This window comes from Pleuronectes platessa, chromosome 9, assembly GCF_947347685.1.
Source record: "Pleuronectes platessa chromosome 9, fPlePla1.1, whole genome shotgun sequence".
NCBI classification, from domain to species: Eukaryota; Metazoa; Chordata; class Actinopteri; order Pleuronectiformes; family Pleuronectidae; genus Pleuronectes; species Pleuronectes platessa.
The window spans coordinates 10,780,490-10,798,344 of record NC_070634.1 but is presented as its reverse complement, the minus strand read 5'-3'; the positions used below and the strand labels follow the sequence as shown (position 1 = coordinate 10,798,344).

At 42.1% G+C, this 17,855-nt stretch overlaps 1 protein-coding gene across 1 annotated transcript in view; it reads left to right on the top strand.

Annotated features, from left to right (window-relative positions):
- midn (midnolin) overlaps positions 1-4,273 on the top strand; it is a 34,424-nt gene extending 30,151 nt beyond the window's left edge. The window contains exon 9 of the mRNA XM_053429821.1: positions 486-4,273. Within this exon, the coding sequence (XP_053285796.1) occupies positions 486-748 (263 nt within the window). The 3' untranslated portion in view covers positions 749-4,273. The remainder of the gene's footprint in view (positions 1-485) is intronic.
- The last annotated feature ends 13,582 nt before the right edge of the window (positions 4,274-17,855 follow it).

The following is a 17,855-nucleotide window of genomic DNA, read 5'->3' as shown; positions in this document are numbered from 1 at the left end:
ACAGCTATGCACTTAGTAGCACACCCAGTCACCGAGGCATGTCATCTGCAATTATATGTGCACGTACCACAGGATTGCTATCGGAGAGTGTCGTCTCTGGCCTGTGTTTGTGTGTGTTTTGGCCTTGCTAGTGGTTCTCAAGGAGATTCAGGTTGACGAAGGTCTCCCCACTCAGTGATAAGGGGATGAAATGGCACTGAGGGGGGCTAATGATACTCAGTGGGGGAGGTTAAGTACCAGATTCCAGTGTTGCATTGTGTGTGTGTGTGCGTGTGCATGTGTCAAGGGAATGATCCCAGTGTTTCTTAGCCAAGCGTCAAGGCTGTGTTGCTTTATCTGCTGCCTTCTAAACACACACACACACACAGCCACACACATTGACATCCTTCTCTAACCGATTAGTGTAAATTCTGGTAACCTATGAGTAAACCACTCCACGTGCAAACAAATGCCTGACTGTCTCGCTCTCCCCTCCCTCTCTCCAGGTGACCGTGTGCGTCAGACAGAGAACCGTGCAACCCGCTGCAAGGTGGAGCGCCTGCAAGTGTTGATGCAGCAGAAGCGTCTGCGCAGGAAGGCCAGGAGGGACCAGCGCGCCCCTTATCAGTGGCTGCCCAACCGCAAGGCCGGGCGCAGCAACAGCAACAGCAGCATATCCAGCGAGGGCTCCATGGACCTGGACTTTGACGACTCGGTGTGGAAACCAGACGTCAAGGCTGATTTGAAGTCTGAGTTCGTCATGGCCTGAACCGTCTGATCCCCTCACCCTGGAGGGGAGGGGCAGATTCAAAGATGTGCAAAGCCTTGCTTGGGATTTACATAAAGATATATTTTGAGGGACTGGATTGGCGGGAGAATGACAGAGATCTGTGCAAAGCTAAAATCAAGGTTGTCCATGTGACTGGCTTCTCTCACACGATAAAAAAGGGGCTCCCTCCCTGCAGACTTTAATCCCATCCTGTCCTTCACAGTTGACCTTGTGGAAAATACAGCAACAGCAGCAACAGTACTTTCTTGCCGTGCTTGGATTTGGACAGGCGACAACCGGACTCAACAGTGTATAAGACTTTTCTATGGTTTGATCACAGAGACCTTACCTGAACTTGAGCATAGCAGAATTCAGTGGGTGGTGGTGGTGGTGGTGGTATTTTCAGATTTTCTTGTTCAAAGTTTTTTTTAAAGAACACTCTGAACAGTAATGAAGAGATCCACACTGGACTTATTAAGAGAACAGGAGCACCAGAGGCCTCAGTGTTTCCTAATCGAAAGAAAGGCAGAACTGCCAAACTATGGATTATTCCGACGGGCATTCTTATCGATTTCAAAAACTCACCAACCAGAGTCCAGTTTTTACCTGTTATGGGGTGGTTACACTTCTTTTTGTTTTCCTTTTCCATTTTGAAAACATACTATTATATTTTATAAACAAAAAATATGTAGCATTGTTCACAAAGCATTCAGGTTTTCATATAACAGTTGAGAGTGGTTGTTGATTTCCTTGATTTTTAACAGCCGGTCAAAGTGTGCAAGGAGGGGAGGAGGTGGGGCCTGACATAGAATAAAAAAAAAAGAAAAGAATATGGAAGTATTGATATCAACCTCAGTGACATATGGTATCGATAGGGATGATTAATGAATAAATAAAATGAATTAAGATTAACAGAAAGTGCTTTAGAGGATTTTTAAATCTTTAAAATGTATATGGATAAAAAAATCTATTTTTATTTCACTTCCTATCTGCTGTTTTCAAAAAACGGCAGCCCTCTGTGGCTTTAGTCCAGTCGCTAGACTACCGACAAATAATCCATTCAATCATCCATTAGCGCATTCATGATTTATAGTCTTCTAGACGCAACAAAAAGATATGGAGAGACAACTTTCATCCAGCCCGCCTCATGTCTCACAGACCTGAATGGACCTGTTGAGGGTTTTGTATTAGTTTGTGTATATAAATGTGACAATTGGCAAAGGTTTATGAGGGTGTGTGTGTGTGTGCCTGTGTCTTTTTGACTTTATTGTAATTTGATTTAGAAATATCCCATGTTTTTGTCTGGGTTGTCGTCTCCCAGGTGACCCCATAGTTTCTCAAAATGACAAAGAACAGCTGCAGTGAGTGCGGGCGTCACAACTTGATATCATAACAGGATCAAACTCCAAATTCTGAGTCGTTTAGGCACGTTCGATTCGATAGTGGCTATTTTTTTATTGGCATAGAGCGAGAAGAGGTGGGATCTGTATCCAGCATCATTATCTAGTGCCTCCACCAGTACATCCATTGACATATCAGGTTAGGCCTTTTACAGTTTTGCTGCTACACACGGGGACTTGAAATGAAAAAAAAATAATGATAACAACAATAATACAAGCGGGAGGTAAACGTGACTTTTCTTTGCATGCAGAAGTGTGAAATTAAAACAGATGTTTTTTTCTATTGATGGCAGAAAAAAAAAGAAACTGGTGCTGTGGAAATGAAGGTTAACAACATGCATGAGTTTGTGAAGATAATAAACAATGCAGCTTTTGTTGGTTAGGTTTTTTTGTAACTTTATATTTCTCAATGTTAGAGCGACAGTGCCCTGCTAAAGTATTAACGACGAAAAAAACAAAACAGATGAAGGTGAAGTGTGGACTTCTTGCTCAGCACTGAACATTCCTGTTGTGTGACACTGAAGCTGATGAGCAAAGAGCAACAGACTCTCTCGCTCTCTCTCTACTCCCTGAACGCTGAGTTTTACCCCCAGTGGCTCTCAAGGATCCAGATAGCCCCACGAACCGTTGCGCCACCTCCCCTCCTCCTCCTGGCCTGAACGCCAAGCCAAGGATGGCGTGGAAGTATTTTCACAGGGAACCAACAGCCCGGCAGATTAACCTGTACTGTCCGTCGAACCTACTGGAGAGAAGCATCCGTCTGGCATCTGTCTCTTTTATCCGTCTGTCTGATCGAGCGACCACCCTATACCACAATTGCACTCCCACAGATTGCAGTGAGAGATTACCTTTTCGGTGAACCTCATCTTTTTTTTAAGTGGCCTTACCTTTCACTAAAAAAATGAGACATTTGGGGACAATGGGGGCGGGAATGTTTTTATTTTGTATCTTTCTCTGTGTATCATTGTCGGATCTTGTTGTCATCAAGGCGCCATTTTTTTTTGTTTTGTTGTCACTGAGGACACTGGGCATCTGTTGTTTAGTGCTTTTAGCTGGTGGAGTCTCTATTATGTCAAGGCTTCTGTGCCTTAAAATTGTTGCCCTTGCAGTGTCAGTGTCAGATTTAAGCTTGTTTTCATTGGTTGGTACACACGACTGTAGTATTCGCAGCCACGAGAGTCATAGAATTTTAGGGGTACAGCTTGTTTGAGTAAATCGAATGCTATTCCGAGAAAAAACTTGGTGTTGTTGCTCAAATACTGTCCTTGTCCCACTTCTTCATTGTGTTGCCATGCTTGTTTTGCGTCGTCCAAACCTCACACCCCCTCTTGAGTCAGTCCTCCCACCGACAAGCTGCAGAAGTACACAAATCTCATACCAGCTGAGGAAGTTTACGCCACAGTACTCAGATGGCAGGAATTAGCCCTAATTCAGAATAAGACAAGTCCTGTGAGGACTCCAGACTTACATGCACTTGCTGTTTCCTTGGATACAACACGATTTAAAAGGACGACCTGCCCCACACAAATTTTATTTAATTCTTTTTTTCTTTTTCTTTTTGTATATGTATGAACTATACTCTGTGTGTGCCTCACTTCTGTGTGAAACTCAAAAAGACGAAACAAAACGAAAAGATGACAGAAGCATTACAGAGAGGGTAAAAAAACAGTACGTTGGCGGAAATCCTGATCACGTCATTTAAGTTGCCTGTTATTTCTTGTAGCCAACTATTGAAAATAACAGGATTCAAGAATACAATTTACAATGTTCTAGCTCTAGACCGGTGTAGCACATGTGTGACTGTATTAATTTATGAAACCAAAATGGTAACTGTGAATTATGTATTTCTTTGTGCATTTTTTAAAAAAAGTGGGGGAGAAGGTTTGTTGAGGACGAGGCAGCAGCTGATGTCCGTTAAAAAAACAACTTTCTTTTGTTTTTGGTGGAATATAATGGAATCAACAATACGTTTCTGAAAAAGAGAAAAAAAGAAGAAAAAAAATGAAAGCAAAAAAAAGAAAAAATATATGAATATATTTTTTTTTCTTAAGCAATACATTTCAGTGTGACTTGTGATAGAACATTTTTCTTTTTTAGGTAATAAATAAAAAACAAAACGAGTACATCATGTTGTCTCTTGAGTATTTATTACTGACCCACTATATAATCTTAAGATTTCATGTGAGAATCTATTTCACGAGGTAACAAGAGAAGCTTATGAGATGGAATTGCATTGATAAAATATAACGTTACCCTATATTTAAATCTCATGTACTTGATGATTGGACTGAAGCATCTCGGCTGGCTGAAGGGTGGAAGTGGTAGCATTAGCACAGGTCCATGGCCACAACGGGTCAAGGGGCTCCTATGCCATATTTCATTGAAAAGTCAGATGTCAGTCTAAACATGGGGGTTATACTTTTTTGCTTCTACTCTTAATAGAAGTTCATTAATAATCATCCAATCCATCCATTATCTGTATTATTCTGTAAGAGAGTATTGGGTGAGAGGTGTGGTATACCCTGGACATGTGGCCAGCTCATCACAGGACTGACATCCAGGAGACAAATAACCATTTACACACACATTCATATCCACGGTCAATTTATTGTCCCATTAATACTCAGTATCTGCCCAAATAAATCACATTAAATATGTATATTTCAGTACACACAGTATAATATATTACTGAAGTTCAGGTGCAGATTTAAACCGACTCTGAAAGTTTAGACACTTGGTTAACTTGTGAAATGTTGCTGAAAAGACCCACAGACCATGTCAGTGTGTGTGTGTTGGGTTCAATAAGGGCATGTGGTTCACAGAGAGCCAACAGAAATGTTCTCCACGTCTGCCGGAGCGAACCGCTGTTTAAGACGAGACAGAATATGGGAGAGGAGTGACAGTTTGGAGAAGGAGCAGGAGCCGTGCCTCGTGTGAAACCACGCTCCCTGACACATGTACTTTACAGTGAAAGGTGTTTTGAAGCAGCGGCACTTCTAGCTCCCTGCTCTTGTATCCATGGAGGCTGAGAACACAGCTCGACTCTCAGGGCATCAAGAAATAGCTGGAACATGAAAGGACAGAGCTACTGTACGTCAAAGCGTGGCTCAGACAGAGCGCTGGTAACAAGCTGAAAGAAGCTGCAACGGATCATGATGAAAGCTAACTTTGCACTTCACTTTGAGTTGCTATAGTGATGTTATACCTGAAGTGATGCTACATTTTTAAATGATATGTAATTAAGTCTTATTTACACACAAACTGATATATCTTAAAGCCTCGTGATCCAACTTAAGCCTGGGAGGGCTTCTATCTGTGGTATTTACCTAATCTCTATAAACTGAATCTACGTGTGAATGTGCAGATTGCAGATGCAGAATTTCCATTTCTAGTCTGACCACTTACATTTGAGCAGGCCTTGGTTGCCCGCACGCTAACATTCCGTGTAGAGAGCAAAAGAGATGAGGCACTGACCGAAATGTCCCAGCCTTTAATGTATCTACATTCAAATGCAGATAGCTGTTATAATAGAGATTAGCCAAAATATCATCTGGACGAGTGGTGGATCTAGGATTTTCTGAATCAGGGGCCATAAAGGGGCCACAATTTACCTAGAGGGACCAATTATATGATCAACATCCATGATTCAGTAAGGTGCACATTAAAGTAATTTCCTATTTACTGTTGGTAACATATAATTTGTTCAAATACATTGTGTTCTTACAAAGCACCTACACAAACTCCCACTGTTTGTGTTTCGTTTGAGAAAACATCCAACTCATGTAAAAAAGAAAATAATCACAATGTAAACAATTTACGGCAAACAGAAGACAGAGTCTTGGCCAAAATATCATCTGTCTACACGGGTAGATCCAAAATATTGGAAGTTGCCCTCAGAGGCAAATATAGTTGATGGGCTCGGAGATTGATATTTGCCACACAAACTGTCAGTAGTTTCAAATTTAAAAAGCCATGTGTTACAGTCAGTGAAGCCAGGTGCCTCATGTTGTTTACACCTTCAGCCTGATAATGGCCAAGGACTAGAAATGTGTCCTTTTGTCCTTTTCCTATGCCTGTCCCCTCCTCCTCTTTCTGCAGAGACGACTGTGGAAATGAAAGCCTCCTACTCAGCGGCCTTCTGCACATAAGCAAACACTTTTCCTCTCGGTCAGTGGCCTGTGGTGAACGCAGGGCCAGCAAAGTTTGATAAGGTGAGGCTGATGAAAGGAGAATATCGATGAGACCTCATCTATTGATTAGCTCATCAATAGCCAACGGTCAAGAATTTTCCTCAATCCAAAGGGACAGAGAGGAGGAAAGCCAAGTGAGTTCTTTCATCAGCCTTAAGGTAAACCCTTAACTCCACATGATTCATTTAGTATCACTTTTTCTGTCCAAAACGATTACAGTTATTTTTAGCATTGAAAACTTGTTCGGAACATGGAGCTTCAATATAAATAATATAAAATAATACATTAATAGTAATGCTCATTTGATTCTGAATCACATTCACTTCCTACTTTTGAATCATGATGGAAAATGATCAGCAAAACCCACATTCATGTGAAAACTTACTTTCATATAGAGATCTGCTGTGTGGTAAGAACTTTCATCTCCACGTGCACAAACAAATGGGTGCAGCCTCAGTCATATAAACACTGTGGGGAGGACTGAACAGTCTAGGAACAAGAGTTTGGTCACTGCCAGAGTCAACGAGTGCTTTAAACTCACAGCCATTCACTTCCAGCATCCGGCATATACCTGGGTGCCGACTTCCTATCACACTCTTAAAGTTGATGTTTTCAGTTGTATTGACCACTTAAACACCAGGAAATTTAAGGTTTCTAAATTGAGTGCACAGCTTAATTTAGTGGGGTAAAAATTGCTTTGTTATTTACTTTTCTGAGCTGCTGCAACATATCGGCTTAAGAAGAGGAGGCTGAATCATTGAACTGCTTTTGGGGCAGTAACAGAACACTTTGGATTCCAGATGCTGTAAAACCTCATGGAAGAAGACTGTATCATTCTGCTGTAGACTAAAGGGGGGGGGGGGGGGGCTCAGCAGCCACCTTCATCTATGCCTCAGTTGTTTAAAGAGGACTGTCTTTTCTTCACTGTGATAATCTATGGACTGACCAGCACAGACTATATAGCCCAGCAGTTAGGAGCTAAGATGCTGTCTCCTGGTCTCAAGAGCAGTCTGTTGGGTTCTGTTTAGAAGATGTATGTTTAAGCTCTATAGGAGTTTTGTTCTTTTTATTGTAAATGTATGTACACTTTTGCTTGTTTTTGTTACCCATCCTAAATTATCTTAATACTTTGGGTGAATAAAACCTTATTTTTTCCACTTATTACTGCTCTCCTAGTTTGTATGCTTGCCCTGGTGTTTCACAGTTTTTTATAAGGTTAACACCCCCACCACTCATCTCCAGCTACACAATGCTGTTCTTCTTTTTTGATATTTTCAGCAATGCAATCTAAGGACAAGAATCCACTGTGCATTAAAAGGGGTTAAATACACATTTGATGAGTTTTTACTGTGGCAGCAGGGTGACAGTGGGGTTGACTCAAAATATACCACTAACAAGTATTGATTCTGAACCTGCACAGTATAGCAGTGTTTATGCATGTGTTTGTTACAGTTCTAAATGAATGATCCGCTGTGAAGTGTGTAGGCAAAGACAGCAACACTCACCTTTAGCTGCAGAGCTCGGAGATGAGTCAATTCACACCACCACCGAAATAATTGCAATGACGACTGCGTCGACAGAGATAGCGCTTTATGTTTTGTGGGTCTTTTAGTTCCTGTGATCATGATAATAAAGGAACAGGTCAGGAAATGCGTGTGGTTCATTGATATGTTTTTAATCGTTTTTCGACAATAAAGCTCCAGGAGACAGAAAAATAAGAGAAATAATATGTTTTTATCATGGTTTATCGCTTATCCTTTTAGGGTCCGTGGGGGAGTTGGAGCCATCCCAGCTCCTTGGAGAAGGTCACCAGCGCATGGCAGGGCTGACACACAGAGGCAAACAACCAACAACAACGTTCACACCTATGCTCAACTTAGAGTCTCCAAACAACCTCTGCATGTCTTTGGACTGTGGGAGGAAGCTGGAGAACCTCGAGAAAAACCCACACAGACACGAGGGGAGCACGCGAACGCTGCACTGTGAGGCCACAGTGTCAACCACTGAGACACTTACCACCATCCTGGAACGTAAAATGAAAAAAGTAAAAGCTTCATAATGATTAACCTTAAATACCAGTATGCTCCTTTGACGAAAGGCTACACACTATATACAGGACTGTCTCAGAAAATTAGAATATTGTGATAAAGTTCTTTATTTTCTGTAATGCAATTAAAAAAACAAAAATGTCATGCATTCTGGATTAATTACAAATCAACTGAAATATTGCAAGCCTTTTATTCTTTTAATATTGCTGATTAAGGCTTACAGCTTAAGAAAACTCAAAAATCCTATCTCAAAAAATTTGAATATTTCCTCAGACCAAGTAAAAAAAAGATTTATAACAGCAAAACAAAATCAAACATTTGAAAATGTCCATTAATGCACTCAGTACTTGGTTGGGAATCCTTTTGCACGGATTACTGCATCAATGCGGCGTGGCATGGAGGCAATCAGCCTGTGGCATTGCTTAGGGTTTATGGATGCCCAGGATGCTTCAACAGCGGCCTTTAGCTCATTTGCATTGTTGGGTCTGGTGTCTTTCAGCTTCTTCTTCATAATACCCCACAAATTCTCTATGGGGTTCAGGTCAGGGGAATTGGCAGGCCAATCGAGGACAGTAATGCCATGGTCAGTACACCAGTTACTGGTGGTTTTGGCACTGTGGGCAGGTGCCAGATCATGCTGGAAAATGAAATCCTCATCTCCATAGAGCTTTTCAGCAGACGGAAGCATGTAGTGCTCTAAAATCTCTTGGTACACAGCTGCATTTACTCTGGACTTGATGAAACACAGTGGACCAACACCATCGGCTGACATGGCTCCCCAAACCATCACTGACTGTGGGAACTTCACACTGGATTTCAAGCAACTTGGATTTTGCTCCTCTCCAGCCTTTCTCCAGACTCTGGCGCCTTGACTTCCAAATGAAATACAACACTTGCTTTCGTCTGAAAAGAGGACTTTGGACCACTCTGCAACTGTCCAGTGCTTCTTTTCCATAGCCCAAGTCAGACGCTTCTTCCGTTGTCTTGAGTTCAGAAGTGGCTTGACCATGGGAATACGGCTATTGTAGCCCATTTCCCGGACACGTCTGTGAACAGTGGCTTTTGATACCTGGACTCCAGCTTCAGTCCACTGTCTTTGAAGCTCCCCCAAATTCTGGAAGCGACCCTTCTTCACAATGCTGTTAAGGCTGCGGTCATCTCTCTTGGTTGTGCAGCGTTTCCTGCCACATTTCCCCCTTCCAACAGACTTTTTGTGGATGTGCTTTGAAACTGCACTCTGTGAACAGCTTGCTCTTTGAGAAATTTCTTTTTGTGTCTTACCCTCCTGATGGAGGGTGTCAATGATGGTCCTCTGGACAGCAGTCAGATCAGCAGTCTTCCCCATACTTGTGATTTAGTTTACTGAACCAAGCTGAGTGTTTTTCAAGGCTCAGGAAACCCTTGCAGGTGTTTCGAGTTAATTAGACGATTCAAGTGATTAGTTGAATACCCTACTAGTATACTTTTTCATGATATTCTAATATTTAGAGATAGGATATTTGAGTTTTCTTAAGCTGTAAGCCATAATCAGCAATATTAAAAGAATAAAAGGCTTGCAATATTTCAGTTGATTTGTAATGAATCCAGAATGCATGACATTTTTGTTTTTTTAATTGCATTACAGAAAATAAAGAACTTTATCACAATATTCTAATTTTCTGAGACAGTCCTGTATGTGTCAGTTGGGTCTAACAAAAACAAACCACAGTTGAGACTGTTGACACATATTCACAATGAGCATCGCAGCTGTACCACACCAGTGCTATCTCGAGCGGATTCTGCTTGTGCTCTTTTTGACTGTTTTACATTTGACTGGCTACAGCATGGGCACAAACTGCAGCGGCGCACTTATAAATTCTCACGGATTCCAGTCATACTGCAACTATCAAGGGCCTCTTCTCAGAAGTCACTGCCTCTTTTTGACTGCAGCTGACTGTCAGCCTCCACACTTATCTACTGCGCTCTGCAAAGCTTGCTTTCCATGGATGTAACTGACTTTAGAGACAGAGAAGAGCCGAGGGAGGGGAGAGAGAGGCAGAGAGAGAGAGAGAGAGAGAGAGAGCCTCAGCTGCCACCGCAAACTGAAACCCTGTGGCTATGGGATTGAGAGGAGTTTCGCAGAGTTTGGGTTTCACACGTCGCTGTGTGATCTGAGATAAGACGAACTCAGCTGTATCCTCCCTTCACTTAAAAACACACGCATCCAGACACACACACACACACACACACACACAAGCATAACGGAAATGTCATGCAAGTTTTGTGTACCCCTTGTCATAATGAAAGTTCATAGCGTACTCTATTTGTGTTGCATGCATCTGCGTGGCTGTGTGTACGTTGTGAACCACTGAAAGATGGAGGTATTTCTTTAACAGATGTTTCACACAGACTGCAGAGAAACATTAGAAACCCCCCTATTGTTTTGTTTTTTACCCTTAACAGCTTTGAGAAAAAGTTAGACATTTTCGGAATTACCATAATTTACTTTCGTTCCAAGGAATTCATGAGCAGATTCATATCCTTTGCAGTGCAGTGAATAAAGGCCAGACGAGTGTCTGACTATACAACCTCTACAGTTCACCAATTAACATCACATCTTGCTTGTTTAAATCAAACACAAACTTAAGTCTAAAAACGGTGTGTCAAATGTGTGTCAGTCTGTATGTGTAACATTTATGTTAAAAACCATTCATCTTACCAGTATCATACTTTACATATGTACTGATAAAGGGCCAAACAAGAGCAGAGTCGCATTTGATGTAATTTTGAAGAATGATGTGTTTAATATTCGTTATATTTTAATAAACAGGTGACTTGTCAACGCAAGTGATGCTGTCGGTCATGACATCGGCATCGAAATCTGATTCTCCAGTTGGAGGTTCTGTGTAAAGAGTCGAACTTCATTGGACTTTAAATAAACGGGTGAACAGAAAATAATGGTGCAGCTTCAGGGCTTTGTCTGAGTCCTCCAGCAGATCCATGACTTCAGGTCCGTTTTACAGTTTCAGAAAGAAAGCTGCAACCAGCACCACCAGAGGACAAGCAACCAGCCTAATCACACAGGCAGGTTCAGAACGGCCTGTGCACTTTGTGTACATTTTAAGGCCAGAAAAACTTCAATTAAGAATTTCTCTGTTCCTCCAAACCCTCCCATTCCACCAATTTAACATTTCGTTTTCCTGCATTTCGCTCTCTCGCTCGAGTGGACGCTTTAATGATTTTACATAAGGACAACAAACAACCTCTTATCTCTGATGAAAGCCCCATCTGCACAAGAGAGTAATGAAGTGAGAACACTGAAGATGCATTCTCTTCAGGTCAGGGCATAAACATAAGAACTCGGCTTTACGTTCTCTTCCTCCTCTGTGAGACCCGGGGCTGTTCGCACGGTCAGCAGGGACCTTGTTGTCTTTTGTCTATTCTTGTTTGTTCCCTGCACAGTCGAAAGAGAAGAATCGCTTTCTGTTTGAAACACTACCTGATGGATATTTATACAGCTGTGAGGCTCTGAAGAGAGGCTATAATCCTGCACACACAAACACACACACACACACACACACACACATTGTGGGACAATTGAGCACACATATACACATGTTAGACTCAAAGGTGTTCAGCTGTCTATCCCCATCATTGTGGAGCCGACCTCGGAGCTTGACCTTGTGACCACAGGGGTAACGGCACCGGGGTCGCGGTTAAAATAAACCCTGGAAACTGGATAAACAGGATGTGTACACCCACCCAGACATATGGCACACACTAATCACAACCCACTGAGCTGGGAGGAAAACAAGTGGAAATCATCTCCATGGAAGCCAGAAGTACACAGCATTAGTTAAACAATTATAAAAACTTCTGTACTGTAATATAAATGGATCAAGCTGCTTAGCAACAGCAAAACCAGCTCCTGGAGCTCAGGGGAAGTGTTCCCTTATCAAATATATTGTAATTTACTTTAGGACTGAGACTAATTGTTGTAAGAGGGAATAATAGACGTCACGGTTTCACACACGCAGAGTGGACTTCCCTGTCAACGCTCACAAACAACCACAATGCACGGATTATGCTTTTCTACTCTAATCAAGTACACAAGGTGCTTTACATTACAAGCCATATTCACCCGTTTACACACACAGTCATACAGCGCTACTACAAGCTGCTGGGTTTCAAGGACACTTTGAGTTACAGACTGGAGGAGCTAGGGATCGAACCAACTATCGACTATCTGTTTGGTGGATGACCTGGTCTACCTCCTGAAACCAAGCCAGTCATATGACCTTTTATTTTGCTTTGATTGTATCACCACTCGGTGCCGTAAATTGTATCACCTTGCGATAGAGGTAAAGGTTTCTTAACTGAATAGGTATTTTGTTTCCATTCATTAATCCAGTCCTGACTTGCGTTTGTGTTAGCTCATTTCCTGTCGGGAAGTGGTGGTATTTTGTTTTGTACAAACCTGTTTTTAGTATATAGTCATAATTCTGGCATGTCAATTTTCGCTAGCTAGCTAATTAGGCTACCTAAATGTTTCGCAATTATTTTGGGCTTTGTGTTTTCTCTCTTTATTGTCATTTTAAGCTTCAGTCTAAAACTTGATCATCTAAACAGCAGATGACAAAACTCTGTCACGTCTTGGTCCATTTAACAGCTTTTCTGGAGCTTTGATCATATCTCATGATATTCACCATCAAATGGAGATTTTCATTGAATAAGAGATGCTCAAAATTTAAATTTTCTCACAAATCACTTAAATCAGGTGAAATATAAGCATCTACGTACTCAAGGAAGATTCAGTCTGTGTTTGCTTACTCAATATACATGTTTTTTGTGTCATTAAGCAAGTTACTCTGATTCAAATTTTACTTTTGAGCATAAAAACTTGGATCACTTAATTTTTTGTTGTTTTGCAGTGATACCCCGCCAACATTTTACTCAAAACTTTCCTTTTGTGGCTGTCTGTGTGTGTGTGTGTCGAGATCCGCACATTGTGTGTCTGTGTGTGCAGGTTTCTATTTCTTACATATTTAGCACTTGGTTTTGTGCAACTGTCATGTGTCAAATGTTCTTTTTGTTGGTGTCCTCCACCTGTCTGTCTTTCCTCTGTGAAGAAGATCAGGCACCTTGCAGCAGTTGCTCCAGTGACCTTTAGCAGCTGCGGGGGTGAAATTGGCTTCCCTTCCCTCACCTCATCCTGGTTTCTCTTGTTCTTTCTCTGTCTTTATCCTGTAAAAATATACAGCTCTGAATGACAGAGCTTCCTAATCACAAAGGGAAAATCTTTTATTTTGTCTTAGCTTTGCATGAGAAGGATAGCAGCTACAATGTTAGACAGTGTGGTAAGAAGATCCCTTTGCTTAATACGGCAATAGCACATGTTCTTCACTTCATGAGACACAAGAGCATTATACAAAATATCACTGCAGAGAGACCTGCAAACATCAACGCTTTCTAATATGCAGAAAACAGCAACCCAGGGCTTTAAATGATGAACTGGCCAAAGAACAAACCTGGTCTCCAGAGCCGTACCCATAGTAGCTACAACCATTTTACACAGGTTTAATTTGAAAATGATTTTTCAAATTAAAATAACATCTGTCCACACAAGAGGGTTGGCTCAGAAGATTTAATCCGCATTCACACTAACACACCTGAAAATGCACTTCAAGTGACTGCTCACGTTCACAGGGCAGTTGATCCCAGTCTTCCCCATTTGCATGCTGTGTATAGATGAATGTATGAATGTGTGTGAATGGGTGAAAGCGCTTTGAGTGGTCATCAAGACTCGGAAAGTGCTACAATACAGACCATTTACCATTTACAACTGGGTCAACAATGCTTGTAATAGATTATCCTTAGTGCTCTACACTGGTAGCCGAGGCTAATGATGGGAGTCGTGATAAGAGTCTAATGAATCAGTGGTCGTGAGTGTCTCCATTTCTGCCACCAGACTAAAACACCAGAGTGTTCAAAATAAAACTGGGCCAGCAGCATTTCTAATCTTCTCCGTTTTAGTGGATCCAAAAAGTCCATACGTGTGTAAACGCCACGTATATGTAGCAGAGTTCATGTGTTTTCCTATGAAAATTTTGCCGTTAGGATTTTGTCTCAGGCTTGTTGCCTAATCAGACCTGTGTCTGAGTTAATTGTAGAAGGTTTTCTGGAGCTGCTCCAGTGTGACCATGCTTCCTCTACAAATGATGAGCTAAACACTTAAAGAAAAGGACAGGTCAATGGTTTTCATGCCACCCAACAAGTATTCACAGCAGCCACAGCTGGAGGGGCAGAGGGGAGGGAGAGTGTTCGGCAGATAGATGTGCAGCTTTGCGTCTTCCTCCCTGCCACCTCCCCTCACCTCCCTGATCCCTCTTGCTGCATTTATTCAGCCACCCCTGCATCCATCCACCCCGGGCCCCTATTAGCGAATGTGGCGCTATGAGTTATGGAATGGCTTTACAGTGTGCTGAAACAGCTGAGGTCATGGATACAGACAGAGTGCATGCAGCCCCCTGTGCAGAATGTAAATGAGTTGGCCTTTCTCCAGCCGGGAGCTGAGCTGAGCTGTGCGTGATCTTGTCTGCTGCTCCCTCTGAGACGCAAGGCAGGGATCCTGCTAATCACCCTCAACGTAAGTGGGACAGCAGACAGTGAGGGACAGGGATCCTTGCCTCTTAAACACAGGATAGGGATGCTTTCCAACACCCATCTCTCAGTCATCCTCTTCCTCCCCCGGCTTTTTTTTTTTTTGGCTCGCGCAGCATGTGGTGAGGAAACACCGTTTGTATGTGTGGGTTTTACATAGTTTCCACTGAGAAAAGGTACATTTCAAACCTCCTCCGAAGAGACAAAGTCAACTGCAGGAGGGAGAGAAGAAATGGCGAGAGAAGGAGAAGAGCTATGTTGGATGTGATCTTGTTAGCAGCAGAAAAATAGATTATTTATGCTGTGTAGCCTCAGCGTAATTAACATTAAGATCAAATAACAGTCTACAACCTAACCTAAACTGCTTTATATGTAATGCTTTGTTCCACAGTCCCTTGAAATCCCTTTAGGAGCAGCGTACAGATTTACATTCCATTGAGCTGTGAGAGGAATTGATTGTGTGTGCGAAGGATCACAGTTTTGTTTTTTTCTGGTGAGCTGTGTGTTTCTGGGATCAGCGTAAATACATGTGCGTACCAACTGTGTAAGTATGTGTGTGTAAATACGGTTAAGGGTGCATTTGACTTTGGGGGAAGCCCTGCACCCATTGTTCATATAACCCCATATATGGTAATGTAAACACAGCACTTCGTAACTCCTCTGCAGCGTGCACAAAAAACTGAATGAACACAGGAAGACCCACTCTGGCAGGAAGTGGCAACCGCTGCCATGGTGACAAACCCAAAGCAGCGAGAGACTCGCCTTTCTCACCGTCTTGACGTCATTTCTAGTTTGCTACAAGTGAAAGGCAGCAGCACTCAGGGCGAACAAAGAAACTAAATAAAGGGAATTTTCAAATGCTTATAGAAAAAAAATGAGAGATCTGAAAAATATTTTGTCAGCACGGTTCTTTCGAGAGAATCACTGATCCGGAAAATCCCCATATGCTCGACACTATGTTCAACACTATAGAGGACAATGATTTTATAGCAGCATGGACGGCATTAACAGTAATAACAGCATATTATCAAAAGTGTGACAGATGAATATGTAAATGCTCTGTGTAAATGCCAACTAAGCAATATAAACCCAAGCAGTATTTACAGTTTAGTAGTTTATGAAACAAGTGTAGATCCACATCTAGCAAGTTTGCTCTGGATCTTCAGACTTTTAAATTCCGTCCGAATCAAAATAACAGACGTGAAAGCTGCCTCGGACAACGGTCCATATCACAGGACGAAAATTAAGTCCGACCAGAGGAGGTGGACTCTGTCTGGATTAGACTGAACTGTGGTTCGGTTTGTTTGTAGTGGGACAACACTTTTTTTTAAAGTTATGACTTGCAGACCAGTTACAAGAATTTAAGAAATAATGACACATTGGAAGGAGGTAAAGAAGCAGAATATTGCCCCAGAGAAAGAGAGTAACCCAGGCTCGCAGGTTTTTGTCTGCAGTTGTTGCCTGCAGCGATATCAGGTTTGAACGACGAGGACTTTCAAGCCGAGTACCGCACCTCAAGTCTGTGAAGCTGGTAATGACAACATAATGATATTACTGTTACAATGAAATAAACAAAATCAACTGGTTCATTCATTGCCATTCAAATGGAAGACTGCCACTCGCTCAAGTGACAACACGCCAATATCTGATGCAAGTCGATGACAACAGGATGCACATATATCACACAACATCTTTAGTTCTTCCTAAATTACGATGAGAAACCAAAACTAACCAGATCCAGTGTTATGATGTAATGAAGACAACAACCTTTGGTGTGGTCTTTCATGTGAAAATGCTAGCAGGAATTTTCCGAATCAAAGTCACAGCAATCGGGACATTTTGTAATATAATTGTGTAGCTTCAATTCGACAAGACCAAGCAATCATCACCACCAGCTTGATAAGTATGTCATAGCTGGTAAATTATTTCTTGAACTATCTCTGCAGGTGATTTATAGCAGTAACTACAGATGGTAGCCTTTCTAACCTAAACTAAATATGTGCTACTTCTACTACTCAACTATGCTGACCCATTTCTACAAATAGAAATACAATTTAATAAAGACAGTCCACAAAATGGGGGCATTTGGAGCTAACTAAAAAGCCCACCCATGATCCAAGCAGGTGATTTGTTGCCAGTCAAAGACTAAAGCGTCCTAGACCAACAGAACTAGTCCCTCAAGGCCTAGCTCATCTTTCCCTCACTTTTCTCCCCCTTGCCACCTAATTAAAACCTTTGCATCCATACAAATTTATCCATCTCCCTCTCCACAACAGCCCCCCACTCATTAGTCGCAGCCTTATCCTTTGTAATTTGCTTCTTAATGCTGCTGCTTTGTATTAGAATCGAGGTTTAAAGAAGGGTGGGGGTTAGATCTCATTTTGGCCCCAAAGGCTAAATCCATAGACAGCAAGCCGCTTTTAAAGGGGCAAAGGGGAGTTATACGAGAGCGTGTATGTGGCCTCTTTTACTCAGCCACTGAAAGGCAGGAATATTACCCCTTTATTCTGCCTCGCCATTCTGTGTAAAATGTACAAACACATATTGGGGGTGGGGGTGCATTGTTGTTCTCCCCCTTATGCCGGCAGCAGAGGCAAAATCCTGTCTGTGTGAGAGCTGGAGCGGCGGGACTGGACGCCGCTGCTGCTGTGTTATATGTCATGCTTCTGATTCTGCAAACATAATCACATATGGGGGCGGCAATATGACGTCTTGTTTGGTTTAGTGTAAACAAGCGAGGCAACATAAAGAGAGGTCTTAATGGCGATACAGTGGGATCTCTATATAAAAAGGGGCTTGTATGTGTTGGTGTGGGGGGCTTACAGCAAAC